Source organism: Xiphophorus maculatus, chromosome 2 (assembly GCF_002775205.1).
Source record: "Xiphophorus maculatus strain JP 163 A chromosome 2, X_maculatus-5.0-male, whole genome shotgun sequence".
Lineage (NCBI taxonomy): Eukaryota > Metazoa > Chordata > Actinopteri > Cyprinodontiformes > Poeciliidae > Xiphophorus > Xiphophorus maculatus.
Window position 1 is genome coordinate 15,235,034 of NC_036444.1, and position 22,418 is coordinate 15,257,451.

Here is a 22,418-nt window from a genome sequence, read left to right on the forward strand (position 1 = left end):
TTTTTATATTTTACTTTTTTTTTTTTCAATGGGTGATCTTTATAATTGAACTTGAGACACACATACTGTTCAGGGTCAAATTGACCCGCTGATTAAAATCAAGACAAATGAGTTATGCAGAGAGTATTAATGTTTTCCCCCACTTCTGCTGAGTGTCCACTCAGAGTGGATGGAGTTTGCCCACGGGAAAAGAAAAGGTTCCCGTCAAAAGTTGTATGAACACCTGCTTTCTCCCAGTTTCCTAGTGAAGTAAAGAATAAATAGTGAGAAAGTGGGCTTGTGTGCGTGGGGGTGTGTGTGTGGTGAAACGTGGTTCATAGATGCAAATAAATCTTTTTTACCCTTCAACTTGACTGCCGGGTCAAATTGACCGGAACATTATATACGTAAAAAGTAGGCGCAGGGGGGTTGCAAATGTGTAAAATGAATAAATTTTCAATTTATATGTAGAATGTACCTATTAAGAACAAATAGAAAAAGTTTCATGCAAAAAAAATGCTTCCAACTATTTAAAAAAAATATATTAACTTTAAAACGGGTCAATATGACGCTCAACATAGCAGGAGGGTTAAGTTTATTTTTACATTTTCCTTTGATTTGAAGAGGACAAAGTGTTGCACTAGAGTAGGCAGGATTGACAAAAAGATTTTGCTGAAAAGATCTGTAAAGTGACAACAAAATAAATAAAAATGTGTACAGATGATGCGCTGGAACATGGTGTTCACTGACTGATCACTCTGTGAGCATGGGGACAAAAGGGAAATAAATGAATAGCATGACAGGAAACGCATGTTGCATTTCTCCCACGTAACAGGAAGTAAGGTTTCCATGGCACTAGAGTCGGTATGCAGGAAAACGTTAGCACAGGATAAAAGGAGTAAGACAAAGAGAGACATTTTGAAAGATACCCATGGCATCTTTCCAACAGTAACCAGCAAGAATGTCAGAAGTGTATAATAGCTGACTTTGCATGCACTAATTAGAGTAGTAAAAATAATTTAACACTTATATTGTCTTAAAAATATATGTTTTAAATTATGTGGGATATTGAAAAAGTTTTTATTAGTTTTCACACAATTTAAAAAAGTACTATTATGTAGTTTTCAATTCTATTTTCCTGGGCTTTCTAGGTTGAGGTTTCTCCATGTGGATCAAATGTATGCTTAAAGAGTTCAAAAGCATTACTAAATGTGCATGATTGTTACTGTTTTCTCTATATTGGTGCTTTGATGGACACACAATCTGCCCAGAAAGCTCTCTACTGCAAAACTAAATATAGAGTATATGCAGTGTACTGTGTGAACAGTCTTCATCTAAAGCATGACTGGAAAACTAGTTGTTTTCAGTGATATTCAATTAAAATAACTGAAAATCTGCAACTTAATTATTTCATTTAACCTTTATTTAACCAGGTAAGATTGGTAAAGAACTAATTCTCAACTGCGTCAGAGACTACAGGTGGAAATTAGCACTTAGAGCTACACAGTGCATTTCTCTTCTTGTGGTCAATGTATACATTTTTCAATCAATATTTTTAAAAATACTTTTCTACCTTCAAAAACATACCTTGAATGACTGGTTTTTACTCCTACTTTTTTAACTAGGTGGATTCAGGCAACATGATATAAGTGATAAGATACTCATTCCAATTAGTTTGTTTTAAAACAAGTTTAATTGTTGCTAATATAAGTTTAATTTTATTTACATTTTTACATAAATGCTGTATTTGTTAATCAGTAAAGAGAAAATATTTTTTTTTGTCATTTCCTATTTTCAATTTTCTACTTTAAACAGCTCTTTTCTACATGCAGTTTAACTTTTCCTTTCATCTTTTTAATGTATTTCTTGTTTTCCAGATACATTTTTTTTCATATTTTACTATAGTTTCCTGTAAAGCACTTTAAGTTGTCCTGTGTTTAAATTGTCCAGTATAAACAACTTGAATCTAAAGTGAATGAGAACACATACAAAATTTAAAACTAGTATATAACTGCAGGAGCATATGGAGATTTAAAGATTAGTTTTACCTCTTCAGTAAAGTTTAAGAGAACATTACTGCCTAAATGATACCCCTATTGAAAAAGTCTCATCAAATTAAGCAGAAAAAAAGGCTATAAAATGCAATGAAGTGTAGGCTAGATCATTTATCTTTAAACTCTAATAAACAGTAAGTCAACATGAAGTATTAAAACATCTACCTACAATCTAACTGAACACCATTCAGATAGATTAAATTAGTGCTCATGTACCATAAGGAGAACAACTGTAAAAGTCACCACAATTCAAAAATCTCAAAACAGCACTTAGTTATGAACATTTATTAGTTATATTTGTATATGTACACCAAAGGTACAACATTTGTTGATATGTAGAAACAATTTTTTGTTTTCATATCAACCAAAATCTGAGGAAAGAATGCTTCATTCTATTTTTTCAACCCAATTGTATATTTCTCACACACATACTCTCTTGCCATTACATTGATATTACAACATCATTACAATAAGGGCAGACCCCAACTCATTTAAGGCAGCAATGAAACAGACCATCATGTCTACTAATGGAGTTCTTCAAAATGACACACTTTACAGTGTTTAAAAGTATTCCAGCTTTTTATTGTCAGTTACTTTGCATCTAATTAGTAACATTTAGCTGAGCAGGCGTCAGGTCTCTCAACATACCTGTTTAGTGTAAAATTCAAAAAGCTATTGAGACTGAAAGCAATAAAAAACGTGGGATTTCTATAAACTTCACTGGCATTGATTGTGCAACCGAGGTGGAATGTGTGAAGAAGTGGTGAACTGAAGGCAGTTATAGACTCTAATGGGTCTAGATATTAATGACTTGTATGTTTAAATGAATCAGTGGAACAAATGTGCCTGAGACTAAGAAGCCAGCATGTTTCCTTTAAAAATGTTTCAGATAATTCACCTGAGGATTGTTGCTCTTTACTGTGGTAGGCATAGGAATAGCACAGGTATTTATTCTCTCTGACTAACTTCTTGGCTTTGATTTATCTCTCTCTGTGTGTCCTACACCAAGGGCAAACTTGACCCTTTTTTTGTCTTTAAATACCTTCATAACATCAGTTTCACCGTAAATAAGTGAGATTGGCCTCCATATAAACCAAGAAACCTTCTTTTACTCTTGTCTTTCTTTATTTCTCTTCTTAACCCTCTCTCTCTTTTCATACAAACTGTGTTTGATTTAGGATCACTGCAATTTTAATTAACCTCTGCACTGCCACTGAACAGACCGATTATATCCATATATGTACAATGAAAATGAATTCACAATGCTTATATCTTTATGGAGCAAACATTCAAAACACTTACATTAGATACAAAAGAAAAAAATATTTATATATCATATGTGTGACAGAAATGTTAAAAAGCTAGTTAACACCAATTAGAAAATAAAATCAGACAGGCAATTTATTACATGTTGTCCTCTATACATTTCGTCTAATCTATTAAAACAAATGTTTTTTTGTTTTTTCCCCCCCCCTCCTTCCTCTAGCTGATTACATTTCAACGAGTCACAGGAATGAAACCTTATTTCTACATGGCATTTCAAAATAAACAAAACAAATCAATAAAAGGAAAACAAAATCTGTTAACTACAATATATACACAAAGTGCATGGAGACACTTCAAAATATCATGCTTTTAAGATAGTGGTGCAAAAAAATAATTAGAATTTTTATTTAATTCATGCGTCTACAACCATAATATTGAACATAGTAGTCATTCAACACTCAGTCCCCTTACGTGACACTATGATTTGCATTGTCTCTTCACTGGAGAAGTTTTCTTTTTTTAATATATATATATATATATTTCCTGAATATCACAAGGTCTAAAGGTAAGGCTTAAAGAGCCTGTGAAGGTGTCAGTTCTGTGCTCCGCAGCTCAGGAAATATGGATCAAACTTGATTGACCTATAATATTTAAGTGTTTTGAATATATGTGTGAATAAAAGCCCAGGTGATTTAATGAGTGTCTATGTGTGTGTTTTATTTATTTATTTTTTGCCTAAGCATGCATCAGTCCTTTAATATGTTAAGTAGAACACCAATGTTGTTCAAAACATGCCTCGCTTATGTTAAATTAACTGAAAAAGGTGTAAATTGAGAATGTACTTTGAGAACTAAAGGACAAAGTGCTAAGTTAGGTTTTCTATTGTTATAGTAAATGACATTTGATTTGAACACCTTCAAGGCATGGTTGTCATTTCAGCACAAATAAAAAGAAACAAAAGAGGAGAGAAGGCTCCACCTGAAAAAAAAAAACGCAACTTAATCAACTCCCACATAACTAAGGTCTCACTGCTCACTCACACAGGACGAGGTGAAAGTTCAGGATTCAGGTCCTAGAAGGTTGAAACAAAACAACTCCAATTGTAGCGCCTCCATAGCAATTCATGCTAATGCCATTTTGGGCCTTTTAAAACAACTGCCATGTTTGCTTTGAACAGTTGTTTTAACAGAAGAATTTTTTACACAATGTTGTCCCAAAAATATTGTAAAAAAGAAAGAATTTTTAAAAAGTATTTTTATTGGTTATTGCCTCATTAACTTCATTTTTGAAGTCTGAAGGAAACAGGATCATAACAAAGTAAGGCAGGGATAATAAACAGCTGTAATATTGTCGTTGTTTCTAGAAAGCAGTTATGTTCATGCACAAAGAGTGCCTTTGCGTCATTGCTTTTAGTTTTTTCAGGATACTCTGTTCACTCAGTTAAACCATGGCATTTTTAAATGTTGCACTTTTGAAAACATTTTTATATATAAAAAAAAAATTCTCATCAAAAACTCAATTTGCATGTGGGGAGCAGATGAAAACACAGCAGTACATATCCATTTTGCTCTAAGGGATTCCACTAGTGATGCACCACCTCCAACCTCCATTTCCTCTGTAAATAATCATTAATAAAAATGGGTTTGATAAACTGCTTTGACATTTCTGAGACCAAAGTTTTTTAGAAGTTTGCTTTGGTCGTGGGCCTTTCCTAACTAATTGTTAGCTTCAGCTTTTGGGACCACCCAGTTCAGATTTCTACTAAAGGAAGGTGTCAGAAGAGTTAAGATATCAAGTGTTTAAAACAATTTAGAAGACCACTTAAAGAATCCTGAACTATCCCTTCAACAAAGGTTGGTATCCAGTTTTTCCTGCTTTGTTTAAAACCTTTGCAACCTTTATAAGTTGATCAGCGGCAGATTTTCCTAATATGACCTAATAGTTTGAATAATCTTCGCTAACCCGTTTCTGTTCTGAGTCCCCTAAAATGTCCTCTGACTGGCACAAAAACACAGCTGCAGCATATAGGGTTGGTAGAAACAGTCTTGAGCTCTGATGGCATAAACACTGATTGCAGTACAGGAAACCTCTTGGAAATATGATGTAATTGTGAATTGTGGTTGTTACTTCACCTACTGTGCTTCATAAGTAGTCAGGGATGACTGTGCTTACAGGTAATAAACAGATTCCACCAGTGGAATATAGCTTAAAAACCTTGTGAATGTGTGTGCTTGAAATCCTCATGTTCCACAATATATTCACATTTCTTTCAGTAATAACTGTTGAAGGTAAACACTTCTTTTTTTTTACAGACAAAGCATTGGAAAATGGTGCTAACAAGAAGCCATTTCCTTAAGCTGATATAGTAAACAGTTCGACATTACAAGAATTCCTGTTAAGGTAAACATAAAAAGCCCCAGTGTCTGCTGTTTGCTGTAAATCAATTTTCGTATGCAGCAAAGTTGTAATGGCCAAAAAAAACACTAACTACAAATTAAACTTGGCATTTTGACATTAATTGTGCTCCATATAATCCCTACATTTCCATCAGGGTGCAATATATATATATATATATATATATATATATATATATATATACACTGCTCAAAAAAATAAAGGGAACACTTAAACAGGTGTTTAACACTTAAAGTGTTCCCTTTATTTTTTTGAGCAATATATATATATATATATATATATATATATATATATATATATATATATATATATATATATATATATAAATTGTATTCCTTTTTTTGAGGAATAAAACTAAATTTTAATTGCATTGGCATCAAAAAGTTACTTTGGGGAAAAAAGGGAAAAGTGCTTTATAAATTTTATAGGGATTTTACTTGCATCACATTGTAGACAAAAAAAAATGTGACAATGTGTTGCAAGTACGTAAGGAGGCAGAGGAAAGGCTTCTGTTAGCCGGTTGACTTTATGCCTGTTTGGTCCCTATTCTTGACTTGGTCATGCTTTCTTGACACAAATAAATTAGTTTTAAAATCTCTCTCAACACGTGAAAGAAGAATGTCAATTTTCTTCACAGAAGACAAAAAAAAGAAGAGGGGAAACAAATCCTGGTTTGTGGAAATAATTTGTGCTTTGTGATAATACTTGTATGTGAAGAGGCTCAGAGGGATTTTCCTTTGATCAGAGTACTTGATAATTGTAAATTGATGTACCATAGAGATTTTCATGAAGGTGTAAATACAGCATGTTCAACGCAGTTAAAATCAGTTGTATCAATTATTGGTGTGGTTCCCACTCATCCTCCCACTCAGAAAAAGGAGCCATCTTTATAAAATATAGAAGATACCCTCAGTGCATGTGTGTTGCACCACTACTGTGTTGCTTTTCATATAAACATAAACTGAACTGTACTCCTAAGAAAAAATATCTAGTAATAATTCTCTCTTTCTTCCCTTCCCAAGCCTTGAAGTATGTAGTGCAAGTATCTGGTATACAGGATGTGGCTCTAACAGGTGAGGTATACCTCTGTTGTTAGTTCACGGTTATGTGAATTAGTGTAGCATACCAGTCAGATGGACAAAATACAAAAAACTTCTTAAAGGGACTAAGAATAAAAAAAATAAAACTACATAAAAAAAAAACATTAGTAGTTCTGTTCATGTGACTTTTCATTCACTCTTCTTGTTTTATCACCAGATAGGAAAGCTCGTGGAGCCCAGGAGCAGGGGGACCTCTGCGCTGCCATTATTCATGTTTCCATGGTTCCTCCTCAACAAGCGTGCACTCCGCAGCAGAACCGTTAGCGGCTGAGGTTACCTGCAAGCAGTCAGCAGGAACATTTAAGCAGCTCATCCATGGCATATGTTAAAGAATACAGGTAACTTCACAGTCAAAGGAGAATTTAGAACATTTGCAGGTGCTGTTAAAGGAAACACAGTTAATATGTTATTGCAGCACATAGATCTCTCTGTTTGCATTTACGATAAATCCACAATCATAGACAATTGAAGTTAATGTTAATGTGAATACCAATGTGGACTTCTACAGTCTTAGAACAACTTCAATCTCAAATACTCAGAGGTGGTTTATATGAATGCTATTTTATAAACTTTAGGCTGCTCGTCACATTTGAATAGAGTCATTATTTACTCTATCTACTCTATTTATGGTTGATAAGTTTTAAAGTGGATAAACCAAAGTGGGATTAGACCACCACCAATGAGATTCAAGTATAAAACATCTGAAGAAAAAAACATAAAAATGTTTTTTACCTAATAAAAAATTAAACTAGTAAAACTTTACTACGTAAACCTGTGATATTAGTTGCTGCTTTTCTCCTGTTGTACTTTTGTACCAGAGATGTTATATATGGGATATATATATATGTATTTATATATGATTTTTTTTATGTTTTTTCCAAGCAGCCAAAGTTTCTTCTTCTAAACCTTTTGATCTTTTTACTAACCTTGGTTAGTATTTTTTTCTATTTTCGTCCAAGTCATTGCTCCTCAACATGACAGTATATTGCATAAAGCTGAAAAATTGAAAATGGATAGAATATGGATCATTTTCTGGTACATCTGGGTACATACAAAAGTGTCCATAGACGCAATTTAAAATCTGTAAAAATTTTAATTTTCGTTACATTTGCTTACTGGCTGTTTGAATATATGCATTTGTAGTTATTAACTTGTCAAAGCCTGAATAAATGTTGCATCAGAGAACTTTCAAAACAAGAAAGTCTGACAGGATTACCGAAAAAGAGGGACAACTTTTGCACAAAAATCCAATGTTTGATTTTCTTAATACTGCAATAAGTATCACTACATATTTTCCTCTGAGTTTACTGACCCTCCCCTGAAGAAGGTGTGTCATATTTTAAAACATGAAGCCTAGGCGCAAATTCAAACTGGAAGACTCTTTTATCCCCACCGGGACCCGTTAATTGAAGCGACCTGCCCACAATCGTCGACCTATCAACGCCGGACCAAGCCACGTCACGTCCAATCATCGACCAAGTCCCAGCTGATAAGGACCTTCATTCATCGTGTCCTTTGCTCTCCAGCCGAGCTCAACCCACCACCACCCCTTCTCCTCCATTCGCCCGGTCCTGAGGCCCGCACCCTTCTTCAACCTCCACCACCAGTGCCGGGCCCTGGGGGATGACGTTCCTAACAGCATCGGGGATGCTCATCTGAAGCCTATCGCTAACGCTGCGATAACCGTTATCCCCAGCCGGGGCCCGAGCGCCAAAGACTTTAAATTCTGTTTGTCAATAAACTCTTCTAATTGTCTTCTTATCTCTGTCTGATTCTCTCCAGATTGAATTGTAGTTATAAATTCTTTACTATCCATGTACAACACAATCATCACTTTGCATGTATCTTGTACTTTGTTAATGTTTTAGCAAATAAAAAGGCATTCGGGTCTGTTTTTTTTCTTTTACAAAAAGCAGAATTGGCAAATTATGGGAACCTCTGGACAACCAACAAGGATAATGCTTATGGCAATGGATGTGTTTGACTTGGGAATAAACTATGAATGTGATTACTTTCTATATTAAGGTTAATAGCAACGCCACAAAATGTAAAATGAAAAAGTAAATATAAGATGAAACAAAATAAAATCTTAATCATTTTAAACAATGTACAAACAAAATAAATAATAAATAAATGCATTGTTCTATTTTGTCTTTTTCGCAAGTCTTCTAAAGCAGTGTGGAGCAGGGTTAGCAATATGAGTCTTGGTATGTACATCAGAAAAAAACATAAAACAAATAAATAAAAATAATGAAAATGTAAATCCTGGAAGTAGCATGCCTTTGTGTCACATATAAACATAAAAAAATGTATTTCAAATTTGGACACTGAAAAGAGGTGGTTGTAATTTTTTACTGGTTTACAGTGTTGCTTGGCAACACCTTTTATAATTTAAGAAGTAAATATTTTATCATTGGACTTTTTCTGCCCAGGTGTGCAAGTAATAGAATGAAAGTAAAAAAAAATCATCTATAGCTGAGATTTAACTTATAATCTGTTCTACATTAGCGTTACAATAACTTTTGATTTCGCTGCAGACTTCTCAGAGCTGGGACAAGGAGACTGTGTTAGAGCACGTAATCACTCTTGGTGGGATGGGGAGGTGGGCATTAGTTATGTATGAACTGCTAATTATGCAACACTTCCCATCACTGCATTTTAAATTAAAAGGATAAATGAGTAAAAAATGTATTAAACATTTATGATCAGCGACAAAACAAGATACAGTGAAGTAAGCCCGCTGGTTATTATGTTGAATAAACGGGAAATAGCAACTAAAATATTTATAGAAACTTTTTAATTGAAACTAAGGCTGTGTTTATTGAGCTACTCTGAACTTATGCTAGTTGTGACACTGCTAAATAATTTCTCAGAGTTATATTGAGGAAGTTCATACTTTGTCCCATAAGTCGTCTTAGGGGAATAGCTGATCTGTCTTTAATTTTCTATGCAAGCACATCAACCATGTTTTGAATTGTGTTTTAAATGTTGAATAATCATTAAACACAAAAGTGGCTGTTCCAGAAGAGTAAATAAACTTGGTACACATGTGCGATGAAGAGTGCATGCAAGTGCATCTCTGCTTACAAAGACTCGGTGCAAAGCAAGCAGAACAAAGCAAAGCTGCAGGATGAGCATGCAACAGCAGAGGGTTATATTGAAGTCTCTATGTCAGAAAGCGTTAATAGTACCTTGCATTCATCTACTAAGACAGAATTGTTAGCATTGGCAGTAGCAGCTGTAGAAGAAGTTGGGGTTAAGACGCACTGGTTGGAATTGTTCTCGTGGTGGTTCTTCATGTCGTCATAATAGGACTGGGTCTTTGTCATCATTTCGATGTCGTCTGATTTAGCCGTGTGCGCATCCAGCTCATCCAGCTCAGCTTTGGACAGGTGGTACACAATCCCTGCACCGTAGGAGTCACCCACCACATTCACTGAGGTCCTGAAACGATCCCTGAGGAGAAACAAACCAAGATTTTAAAGACATCATACATTTTTTGTGCACAATATAATATAAGAAATCTATTATATGAACAAAATATAACCAGAATATATGCTTAAGACTCACAATAACCAGTCAACAGCAACCAGCAAACTGATATCCTGGGTTGGTAAGCCAACAGCGGTAAGGATCAACAGCATAGTCACAAGGCCGGCACTGGGAATACTGGCTGCTCCAACACTGGCAAGGGTGGCTGTCAGACTGAAGAAAAAGAAAATAAGTTATGTAGATCTCTAAAAATGAACTATGACCATTAAAACTCCAAATCTCAAAAACCATAACAGAGTTGCAAAAAAAAAAAAAAAATAGGTTTGCCTTTCTTTTTCTTTTACTCCATGTTTCAGATCTTCAGAAAATGTAACCTGAATACAGTTTTCAAATTAGTTAATTTACCAAGTGAAAGCGCTGTCAACACCAACCTGGTTGACCTCATATCTCAGTTGGATTAGATTTCAGACTTTACCTACACTCCAAATCTTTATTTTTTTCCATCCTAAGTTATTAGAAAGTGGACTTGCTGACGTGCTTTTGATCACTGTTAACTGCTACTTAAAGTCAACAACTGAGTTTCGTCAGACATCAAGATTTATGAGTCTGTCAATTACAGTAATTACAGTAATCAAATATGATGGCTCTCTGCCATCATATTTGATGACATTTCACAAAAATGTCAACTTCTGCGAAGATGTAACAGATTGCACCTTCCAGATAGTTCTCCTTTCATCTCTTCAGCATACAAAATGTCTCCTCAAAAGTCTTGAAAAACCTTTTGATATTTTTTTTTTCATCCAAAACTACTGTATGATGTTGGTTGCATTTTAGTCATTTCTAAAAGGTCTGTGTATTTACTCAGGTTATTTTTATGTTAGTATTAAAGGTTCATAATTTGTAATATTTAAATGTGATAAAAAAGTGAAAACCGAGAAAATCTGTAAAGGCGAGAAAATAAAGGCACTGTATTCATACTGGCTCTTTCTTTAGGCTGCATAAAGTGCAAGCCTGGGGAGAACCTGATTTGGTTCCAAAATGTGGGAGATGGGATGTTTATTTTGAAGCTTCATTGATTTATGTGCCATACAAATGTCAGAACTAGGGTCATCCATCTTCAACTCATTCTATTATGAGAAGAGTCTTTTGGCAAAGATTGATGAAAGAGAGCATGTACCCGCTGTTTGTCTTCCTGCCTAGCATGAGGCTCGACACTATTGCTACTTCTTCATGCTGGTTTATGTGCTTCATTTAATTTTCTTATTTAAGGATTGTTTCTAACCGCACATTCTTCATAGTTTACTGATTAATACATCCACACTTCTGCTGAGTAACTATGCTGACTTATCTACAACTCAGACTGTATTACTTTCCTTATTTTTGATTTACTGACAACGGCATGCTTCTCATTTACAATCTTCAGACTCTTTGAACCTTGAACCAAATAAAAAAATATATATATATCGATACAAAAAGAACGCTCTTCTTACCTGACTGTGACAATCTGACCAGGATCAAGATTCACACCATTCATCTGGGCAATAAAGATGGCCGCCACAGCCTCATAGAGAGCAGTTCCATCCATATTGATGGTGGCACCTACTGGGAGCACAAAACGAGTGACTCTTTTGTCAATGGCCAAATTCTCCTCCAGGCAACGGAATGTGACAGGAAGTGTGCCAGCACTGGAGATAAAAGCAAAAAACAAGGAGGACTATAAACACATATAACCATGCACAAATTATTTCTAAAAACAAGTATACACAATGACTTGTTCACCCATTGATCCTTATTCATGCTGACCTGGAAGCTGTTCCCAGAGCAGTGATCCAGGCCTGGAAGATTCCCAAGAAGAAGGTGAAGGGGTTTTTCCTTGTGATGACAAAATAAATGCTGGGCAGGAAGATTGCGCCGTGGATGATCAGACCAATAATCACAGTCACCATGTACATGCCAAGTTGCCTGCCCACCACCTCCAAGTCCTTAATGGAGATGATCTTGCCACAAATCAGACAGGCAATACCAAAGGGAGAGTACCTTATTGGGTGAGAAACAATTTATTGTTACTTTGAAATTAAAGTGATAAGCAAAATCAAAACAAGTTGTAAGAGAACTGTGATTATGATGTAATATCCTTTAGATATGTTTCAAAATAACATGAGTTAAAGGAGTTCCTTTCTTGCCATTTTTGGAAGCTTAGCTAGCTTAAGCCTTTCCACATTTTTTAAACTTACAACCACAAGCTTGATTGTATTTACTTAGAGTTACATGTGATAACTGTAGGAGAGCTGCAGAGATCCATAGTTCAGATTGAAGAACCTGTCGATGTAAAATCTGTGGTTCATGCCTTCCATAAATCTGACTTTTATGGAAGAGTAGCAGTTTGGCACAAGCCATGCAGGGTACAAAGCAAACACAAGGGCAAATTATGCTCTGGTGATATGAAAAAAAACAAAACGTTTTTGACCTCAATGAAAAATTCACATTGTCAATGTTTCAATCCTAAACGTAAAGCCAAATGTACAATGTTCAATTATTATTCAAATATTAGAAGAGCCAAGTCAAACTGTGAACCTATATCCTGTTGAAGAACTTCAGAAAAACTTAAAAAATGAATACTCCGATATGTTCTCCATCTTATATGATTGACATTAAGTTATTTTGGAAAGAAGAAGACAAATGGGCAAACGTTTCAGTCCCAAAATGTGTAACGTACAGCCACCTTTTGCTACAGAAGTCACAGAGAGTCATTAGGACATATCTGCAAAATATTGACTCAGTATGGCTGAATACCTTTCATACTTTTCAGATTCGTTTTTTGTAAGAGATAACGAAAATCATCCATCCCATTCCTTCCTAATCACTATGTCAGCATATCACACAAAACCCCAAAAGAATACATTGAAGTTTGTGGATGGAGCATGAGAACGTGTGAAAAATTTGCATTGATATGAATATTTTATTTTTTCAAGCAAACAGTGAAATGGGTTTTGAAATGGTTCAAAGAAATTCATGACAGATACCAACCACATGATCATGATGACAAGTTTCATCACAATCTCATTGAGGATATTGAAGAATTCAATCATGAGTCTGGCCTTCTCTCCCATCTTGCCCATGCAGATGCCAAATGCAATAAAGAAACCAATCAGACCTGCAGCAGAAAATTATGAATGCATCAGAATAGATGCAATGGAGGGCGACTTCAGTAGGAAGTAGGCAGAAAATGTATAAAGATATTTACAATGCCAAGTATGAGAAATGAATTTGATGAGCTGACTTGTTTTAGTTGATGAAAATGCCTCAAAAGCAAATGAATTACATTTTCATCACAAGAAGCTTGGGGTTCTCTGCCCATCAGCAAATGTTAGCATTGTTACAGCTAGCATGATGATTTTAACATCAATTTGGTGCTAAATTTTAATGGCACAAATGTGTGCAGTTAACTATGAGGCCCCAGAGGGCCCTGTGCTACATACCCAAGACATTCATGCCACTTTTGAACTGAAGTGACTTTTTGATGATGAACTGTGGCTCCTTGGTAATGTTAGCCACCAGGCCCTCCACAGTGGTGACATTAACGTCCTCCTCCACAACCACCTCAACTTTCTTTGTGACTGTTTGGATCTGGAAAAAACAACATAAATAAGTGGCAGAATTCTCTTCTCCAAAGTTGCAGAAAATAAAAACCATCAGAGCTCCCTAATTGGTTTTAAAATATGTTATGACCTAATTATACAAAGTGTAATGTGATGCTTACATCATTTATTTAGTTTTTTTCCCCTAAAGTAACAGTTTAATTGAAAATAACCTCTTGTTCTTTATTTTTTTTTAGAAAGCAGCTAGCTTTATTCCTGTCAGGATATATCTAGCTCTGTTGCTATTTATACCATATTCTGTTGGGTCAGCATAGGGTCTAAATAGAAGAAAACAACAGAAGAAAACAAGCCAACAACAAGAATTAAGATATATTGTCCTGTGCTCAAGATCAGCCTTACAGTATCTACACCTCTTTTGTATTTGCTGTCACACTTTGAATGGAAGTGTTATTGTCGCTCTGAGAGTGCTCAGAGTGGACGGGTCCAGCTAACAAAATTTCCGTCATAATCTTTACAGTTAAACAGTTGAGCAGACTATAAGGTAAGAGTAAGTCTTAAGCTAACTTATTTCAATGAAATAAATACAACTTTCTTCTAGTTTAACATGATATCATAATGACAACTTTACAATTAGAATGGACTCTACAAACACAGTCTCATCTTTTACCTGTTGGAAGCAGGCTTGCACCAGGTTTTCTGGGAAGAGATTCCTTATCAGATCGAAGAAGGCATCCAAGCTGGACACATCATCGTTTTTCTCGCCCTCGCCCAGATTTTCCTTCAGTTTGGGGTTGCCAGGATGGATGACTAGCACCAGGATGACACCCAGGACAGCAGCAATAACAGTGGTGGACATGTAGTAAACCATAGCTCTGGTTCCCAGGCGACCACTAGATTTGGCATCCAGGCCAGCAAGCCCTGTACCGCACACAAGCAAGATGTTTATCCGGTCATTTCTAGTTCAATGAAGAAATTGACATAATATGTAAGAATAAAGAAATCAAAACAAATGCTGCTTGGGGACTCTAAGATCACCATCAAGTATGTTGCAGTAGTACTACAACAGAGAAAACTGAACAAAAGAAAGCATCCAGTCAATATGAGCAACATTGTTTTTCCTTGAGAATTTAAAAGCACACATTTTTGATTGTGATAAAGTTGGCACCTGTGATTAAGCTGGAGATAATGAGAGGCAGGATCAACATCTTCAGCATCCTCATCAGAATATCTCCAGGAAAGGCAATCACCATGACAATATCCGGATGAATTGGAGAGGCAACACGCAGCAGCATCCCTGCTACAGCTCCCAGGATCACACCTAAATTGAAAGGAGTGGGAAAAACTTAAACATTCACAATCACTTAATAAAAAATGCATTTTAATCTAAGCAAGGGGGGTGGGGGGGGCACAATGAAGAAAACTATACTATTTAATATAAAAATTCTAATCATTTTCAATTAGGGTCAAAAAAGATCCTGTTGGCTACACGTTCGACAAGCACAGTCAGTTGACAAGATAAAACCAAAACTAGCCAAGATCAGATTTCTTTGAAAGAGGCAGCATGTCAGATTGTCAGGTTTGGCATATGTAATCACAAGAAATCAAACTCTTTTTTTTTTTTAAAACATTTTCAAATTCCACAGAATACTAAAGAAATTGGCCAGCATTTCATTTGGATAATGGATGAAAACTTACACTACTGCACTTGTCTGTTATTAAAATAATTTTTACAGTTTTTCTGTGGTTTACTCACAGGCAACCCTGCAAATCACAGATGTGCTTCAATGTTCTTGAAAGAAATGGAAAGCTTCTCCTGTGAACCCTTGGAAACCAGCCATACTTTCTTGTTTCAGCTACACTGACAATATATTACAGGTAACAAGCTCATAGGGCCCGGTGTAGTCATAGCTCCAGAGATTTTTTTTTTATTCAGTTGAAACTATATATTTATGTACTCTGTGTAGAAATATGCACCTCTGCAGTTTAAATCAGTTAGAATTACCATGGTAATCTCCAGTTGCTGAATGCAACAACAATGAGGGTGAATGACTTTTTGAGAAATTTTAAATACCTTTTTAAAATTCTAAATGTATACACTAAGATTACAATGACTTTCAAAAATTTACAAAAGCCCAGATAATGACGATATGATTTTGTATACATCTGGGAATTACTTTTGTGGTATTCTGGCTATTCACACTATTTCAGTTACCTGAAGGCACACCTCTGAATGTATTTACTGTAAGACAACACATCAAGCATACCACTTTGTTGTGTGACATAATGGAAAAAAATAACAGTACCCAAGAAAAAAAAAGTCTGGTTCATCTGTGGATGCAGTTTCCAGATGTCTGAAACTACCAAGTTCATCTGTTGATACAGTTATGCCCGAGTATAAGCACAGTTCGAATGTCCAGCCATTATACTGTTTACTAAGGAGAAGAGTTCTGAATTATAAATGTGTTTTGGGGTGAAACGCGCAAACCAACACCAGAACAAAAACAAAAGTCATTGTGAAGATTCTTGCTGAAGATGTTAAGAGAGTATCATCGCACTATGGACAGTGGCAAAGCGACATTCAGTTAGGAAGAAGCTGTTTTTCCCCAAAGCAACATGAAGCACATTCAGTTTAGACACAAACTTTGGGACAAAAGCCTTTTGCTACATGTATACCCTGCCAACTGATAAAACTATTGAAGTGTTTGGCCATAATGACCATTTAGGGTAAATATTTTTAAAAAATTACAATCCTGTTTACACCATCCCAACTGCGAAGTACACACAGTTGGGATACTATATGCACCTCATATAATAATATATGAGGGTTTTTTGACCCTGATGGAGTCAAAAAACATTATGTGAAAACATTGAAGAAACATTGATTATGATTTTCCAAATATACAATGATTCCTAGCATATAATGAATTAAGATACAAAGTAGCTTGAGGTTCCAACGCCAGTGTTTTGAAGCAGCTATCACAATGGCCTAAGCTCTGTTCCATAGAGAATCTGTGAACAGAGCTAAAAATACAAGGTGGCCCATAAACCTGACATGTTTATACCCCATCTGTCAGGAGGAATGGGTCAAATGTCTTGCAACATTTTATGAAAAGCTTGTTAAAGAATACCCAAAATGTTTGACCAAAGTCATATAATTTAAAAAGGTAATTCTACCAAATACCTAAGTAACATATAGTCACCTTCCTAAAATAATGGCCTAGGTAATTTTTTGACAAAAGTGATTTTGGAAAAAAAAAATAATAATAATCACCTCCTCTTTCTTTCCAAAAGGTGATTTAGGTAAAAAAAAGAAAACTCACCTTTGGCAAAAATGATTTAGGTCATATTTATGTAAATATTTGAAAAAAAAATCTTAAAATAAATTGTATTACTATTTATTCTGATGCTTAGCAAATAGCAATATGCTGTTAATCCCCAACCAGCCAGAAAAGTTAAAACAAATTTTCAATCAGGCAGTGAGGAAAAATAAGTCTTTTATAGGCTGTATATAAATAACGGGTTCCAACTCTATTTTCACTAAGAATCGTGTAGTTTGAGGTGCATTAACCACAACTACTACTTGAGAATATTGTAAACATTCTTCTTTTTTTTTTTTTTACTTTGCAACAATTTATCTGTAAAACAACTGAAACAATAGAAATCTTTATCATTTTATGTAGTTATTTCAAGAGTCAAATTATTACCTTTGTTTCCTCCTCTGCATTTTGATAACACACATCTGAGTGCTTCAGACAAGCATACTGGAGACTGGGAGAGCTGGCATATAACTTATAAAACCTATATTTAGATGCATAAACCTTAAGATCAGTAAATCTGGCAGACATATATCTTAGTCTTAATGTATATAGTAGAAGTCATTCTCTATCTGCACAATTATTGCCAGAATGTAAATTTGCCATCCATCTGGTCTGACTAGAGCCAGCTGCTGTTCTCTGAGTCTGTGTGACTGTTGGTGCGCAGCCAGTAGAAAAGCACCAGTAACATCCTGGGGTTGCCAACATCCGGTGGATTTTAGACACTTTGTTTTTTCAGGATTGATCTTTTCTCTTTGACCTTCTCACTGACCAGTCACTTACTCCTTTACAAAGCCTTATCCCTTAGTTCTAATGTGACAAGGGATCTATTATCCTCTTGGCTCACTTAATGAGAGTTGTGTGATTGAGATGTTCATAAAAGCTGGGCTGTCCGAAATTTTTAAAATTCCTCACTTGAAGGAATTTCCAAAACCTCAGAATTAGAAAGTAATGTGTCACTGATGGCCATGACAAGGCATAAAAGTAATCTAATTAAAGATCTGTTCAGCAACCAGAACATGCCATGCCCTTTAGTGTTTATTAATTCTCTTCTTTGTATTGTGATACAAAGAGTAATCATAATACTTTGTGTCCATCACCATAGGTTTGTTCGGGTGACTTGTGTGTGGCGACACACAACTCATAGCAACAGGTGGAATCATGCTGCAGAAGGTCAGAACACCCAGTCAACTTACTGTCTGGTACGCTGAACACAGATGGCATCTCCTCCTCACGCTGTAAGCTAGCTGCAGATTTTAGCTCTGAGTTAACAGAGCAGTTTTTATCATACGCCTGAGAGAAAAAAAAATATTTTCCTTACCAAGGACTGTGAGCGTGAGCAGGAGGTTCTTGAACATTTTGGAGCAGATTTGGGCACATTTGGACCGGGGCCTCGCCTCGATGGGCTCCAGGTGGCTCTCATGCATCCTCACCTCCACTTGTTTAGGCATACTGTTGGCACTGCAGCAAAAACAAAACACAAAAGAGAAGAATTTAACAAATGCTAATAAAATGATCCATTGGGTTTACAGTTACAAAAAAACATGTTATGTCATGTAACTTATTTTGATTGGGGATTTTACAGTGATAGCAGCATGATTTTAATTATCGCCTCTACAAACTCTGCTTTTTTTTTAAGTTTTAAAAAAGCAGCGTAACAAAAACATGTGAAGCATTCAGCTGTTGCCAAGTTGTCACTTGAACACCGTTACTATGGCATCCAACAGATGGAAGCTGACAAGATTATGCAGCTTGATAATTGCCCCCGTTTCAACGATGTGCTAAGCATTTGGTAAAGTCATGTCTTTTGCTTATTATTGATATTTCTTCAGCACTGACAATTCTAATCCATCCATTCATACAGTTGTTCAGTTAATCTTCTTTCTAGAAGATAACGAACAATCTAGATTAATCCAAAAACAGAACAGTACGTACACAAGGAAATGAATGAAAATTGAATAGTTGGAGTGAAATTAAATTTTCTTGTTGAACTGAAGCATGAAGCACTTTCCAGTTGCTGTCAACAACTTCGTCTGGTTAAGGTGCATGAATTATTGTTACCAAACCTTGATAAGAAAGAGACCTATGAGAGGACTCTTATTTTGAAGTAAGACAGGAAACAATTCATGTTTTTCCCTCTGGTAATGACAAACCTCCAATCAGGTTGGACTGCAGCAGTCTGTTATAAATGCACTGAAGAACCATTTACCACCTTTCAATTCTGCAGGTGTGATTAAAGAAAATAATGATACACAAGATAAGAATGATTTGCCATTACTGTGGGAACACATTGGCTGGCTAACCTTTTTTAGTAAGTGGGGGGTTAAAACTGTCTCCTGCAATCACAAGGAGATAGCATGAGAAAGCAAATCTGTATTTGACATGGCTTTTAGGCAAATTCGGTTACACAGGGAGACACATTGGAACAAATTATGGACATTTTATGAGTAGTGTCTGAGTGGTAGATGTTTCAAGTCAATATATATTTTTCACCAAAATTCCTGTGATAAACCTTTCTTGCAAGAAAAGTATGTTTCTTTATCTCAGTCATGGATTTGATAGAATAAAAGAATAAAACTCATTTAATGGCATTGTTATGTAAGAGGTTAAAAATAGCCCCACTTGAACACACCACAGTTAGGTTTATGCACAAAGCATCCTCCAGCAATGTGTGAGAAAACTACACATAGGAAGACCACCTGGTCTGCCTCCTGTCAAAGTAGCCATATCTACTTCTAATAATCTCAAAATAATGTGTGAATTGCAAATAAGAAAGAGCAAACACCTGAACTACATCATTGTGCTCTTTCTTCATAAACTTAAAATTTTGGTGTAGTCCCAAATAATTTAACTCCTAACAGAAAGAATGATAAATGTAACATGGATGTTCCGTTTTTGCTCTCCCTTCTTTATTTTTAGCTCTGAGTGAAGAAGTGAGCCGGATCTTCTCATTAACACCTTTCCCTTCAAGTCAAAGACAAATGAGATAGAAGGACTGAACAGATGAATATAAAAAAGTACTGCAAGTTGAGCTTCAAACAGATTGAATCACAAAAACATTCATTGTTAAGCTTTTTTCATCATTTAATAAAAAGTTCACAATTTTACATTTGAAGAACCTATACGCTCTTTCAAAAATGTAAATAAAATTTCAGAATTGAGAAAAAAATGAACTGTTTTCAAAGACAGCCCTAGAAAAACAAAATTCAGATAGACAAAAAATAATTAATGGTTATTATATATTTCCAAAGACTCTTTATCATCACAATTCATTCTTTGAACATGATTGGGTTGATTTAATTAGGAATTTAAGTTACAAACTGTTAGTGGAAAGAATAAAATGTGGGACTATGTGGGATATAACAAAATTGTTAAATGGGATATCAAAATTCATAATGTATTGTATATGTAATATATTGCATTTATATTGTTATGTTTTGAATTTTCTGTTCACTTCAAGAATGAAAAACAATAACAATAATTTATTTGGTACTCTTTCCTGACAAAAATTATCCTGACAAAAATGCGCAATTGGTACATTAACTTCTTAAAAAACAATAATAGTAATAAAAAATAAAAAAAATAAAAATATTGATAAAAAAGTAAAAACGAACAAAAAAAATGAAAACGGTATATTGTAACTAAAATTTAAAAATTTAATTACTTACTTCATTTCTGGTGGTGATGAGGTTAGTGCAATATACATTGACCAGGAGCAGATCTCCAAACTTTGGTAGTTTAAGGTGAATCAGCAGAAGAAAGCATTAGTTGTGTCACAAGTGCTCCATCCAATAAGTTGGCAGGTGTCAGTGGATAATGTCCGAAGCTGAAAACAGCAGAGGTCTGATGACGGCTAGCCGCTCTCAGCTGCCCACCCAGCGCCAAAGCATCCAGAGAGGGAAGAGAGGACGTAGTCTGGACCAGAATCACAGCCACAGAAACCTGAACTGCCCCATCTTGATGTGTGCAATAACCCCTCTTTTACCTCGCCCCCACCCTCTGACTTCACAAACACACACACGCACGCAGACAGACACACACACAAGCACCCCTTCGTATGATACAACCTGGGAGTAAATAAATAACCAAAAGTACAAGTGGAGGGAGGGGACAGTGTATGAGCTTAATTGTCAAATCGGTTAGAAATCCTGTACTCCCTGGATTCTGTAATCCAACATCCGACTATACTTCCAAACTCTTTCAGCTTCATGGATAGCATGAGAAAGTCTGGGCTGCAGAGGATGAGGATGATGATTCCTGCTAATGGCACACTATGGACAGTAGTGCTTTGTCAGGGATGATTTCTCTGAGAAGTTAATAAATGATGGACAGACGATTTAATTTCTTTTTTTCTCTTTAAGGTCTTGATGGACAACACTCAATGACATTAGAGAGGATTTTGAAGCACAGACTGCATACATGCATACACAACAATTTTTTTATACTGAAGTCAGTCATAATAATAGCATATAGATTTATGTAATTCTACTAATGCATAAAACTCCTGTACTTTGGTGGAAGGCAAAGGACAAATGACGTATGATTCTTGTGAGTCAAGCTGACTTCGCTTTAGTCTCTCAGCATCATGGGACTTCACACCATGTGGAGCAGCATCGCATCATTCTAATTAGGGAAATCTGTTGGAAAGCTATTTCCTCTTGAAAACAAATGACCAATCTCACAACAAAAGCCAGAGGAATGTCATCCTTATCTTTGCAAAGGCTGTGTCATGAGAAATCACTCAACCTAAATCCTTTGACATGGAATGATCATTCTAAGTGATGGACATAAGGCAAGTTTGTGATATGACAGCAAAAGGTCGGGACAGAGAAGAAGGGGTTACAGGAGAAAGAAAGGCGGACACTAGAGGAAAAGGGGGTACTGGGGTCACACCAGCATCTATTAGCCAAAAGAGGGGCCTGAGATGGGGAAGGCTGAAGCAGCCATCCCTGCTTTTGGCTGGTACCATGTGAAGCTCTCTGCTTCCTCTCTCTCCCTCTGAAGGGCTTTGTTTCACACGCAAACAGCAGCGGTGGCCCCTACTTGCCTGGCCAAATGCTCCATCCAAACTGGCAGCAGCAAGAAAAGGCGGGAGGTTGGGCTCGGGTTGGAGGGAGAGCAAGGTTATAGTGATGAAGGGGGGAGTAATGGACATGTCCAGAATGCCAGTTCTTTCAGGCCACTGATGTCATGCCTGTG

At 35.8% G+C, this 22,418-nt stretch overlaps 1 protein-coding gene across 2 annotated transcripts; it reads right to left on the bottom strand.

Annotated features, from left to right (window-relative positions):
- Nucleotides 1-6,218: 6,218 nt before the first annotated feature.
- Nucleotides 6,219-21,174, bottom strand: slc1a2 (solute carrier family 1 member 2). 2 transcript variants are annotated; one of them, XM_005802235.2, is made up of 11 exons: nucleotides 20,888-21,174; nucleotides 18,541-18,680; nucleotides 15,071-15,223; nucleotides 14,573-14,823; nucleotides 13,786-13,933; nucleotides 13,334-13,460; nucleotides 12,110-12,343; nucleotides 11,797-11,991; nucleotides 10,385-10,519; nucleotides 10,006-10,270; nucleotides 6,219-7,091 (listed from the first exon to the last, which is right to left on the bottom strand). In XM_005802235.2, the coding sequence occupies exons 1-11, from the start codon at nucleotides 20,923-20,925 to the stop codon at nucleotides 7,020-7,022; spliced, it is 1,758 nt and encodes a 585-aa protein (XP_005802292.1). In that variant the 5' UTR covers nucleotides 20,926-21,174; the 3' UTR covers nucleotides 6,219-7,019. The 2 variants fall into 2 exon arrangements, with proteins under 2 accessions (XP_005802292.1, XP_005802293.1); XM_005802236.2 differs by having other exon boundaries at nucleotides 10,082-10,270; nucleotides 20,888-21,172.
- Between the last annotated feature and the right edge of the window lie 1,244 nt (nucleotides 21,175-22,418).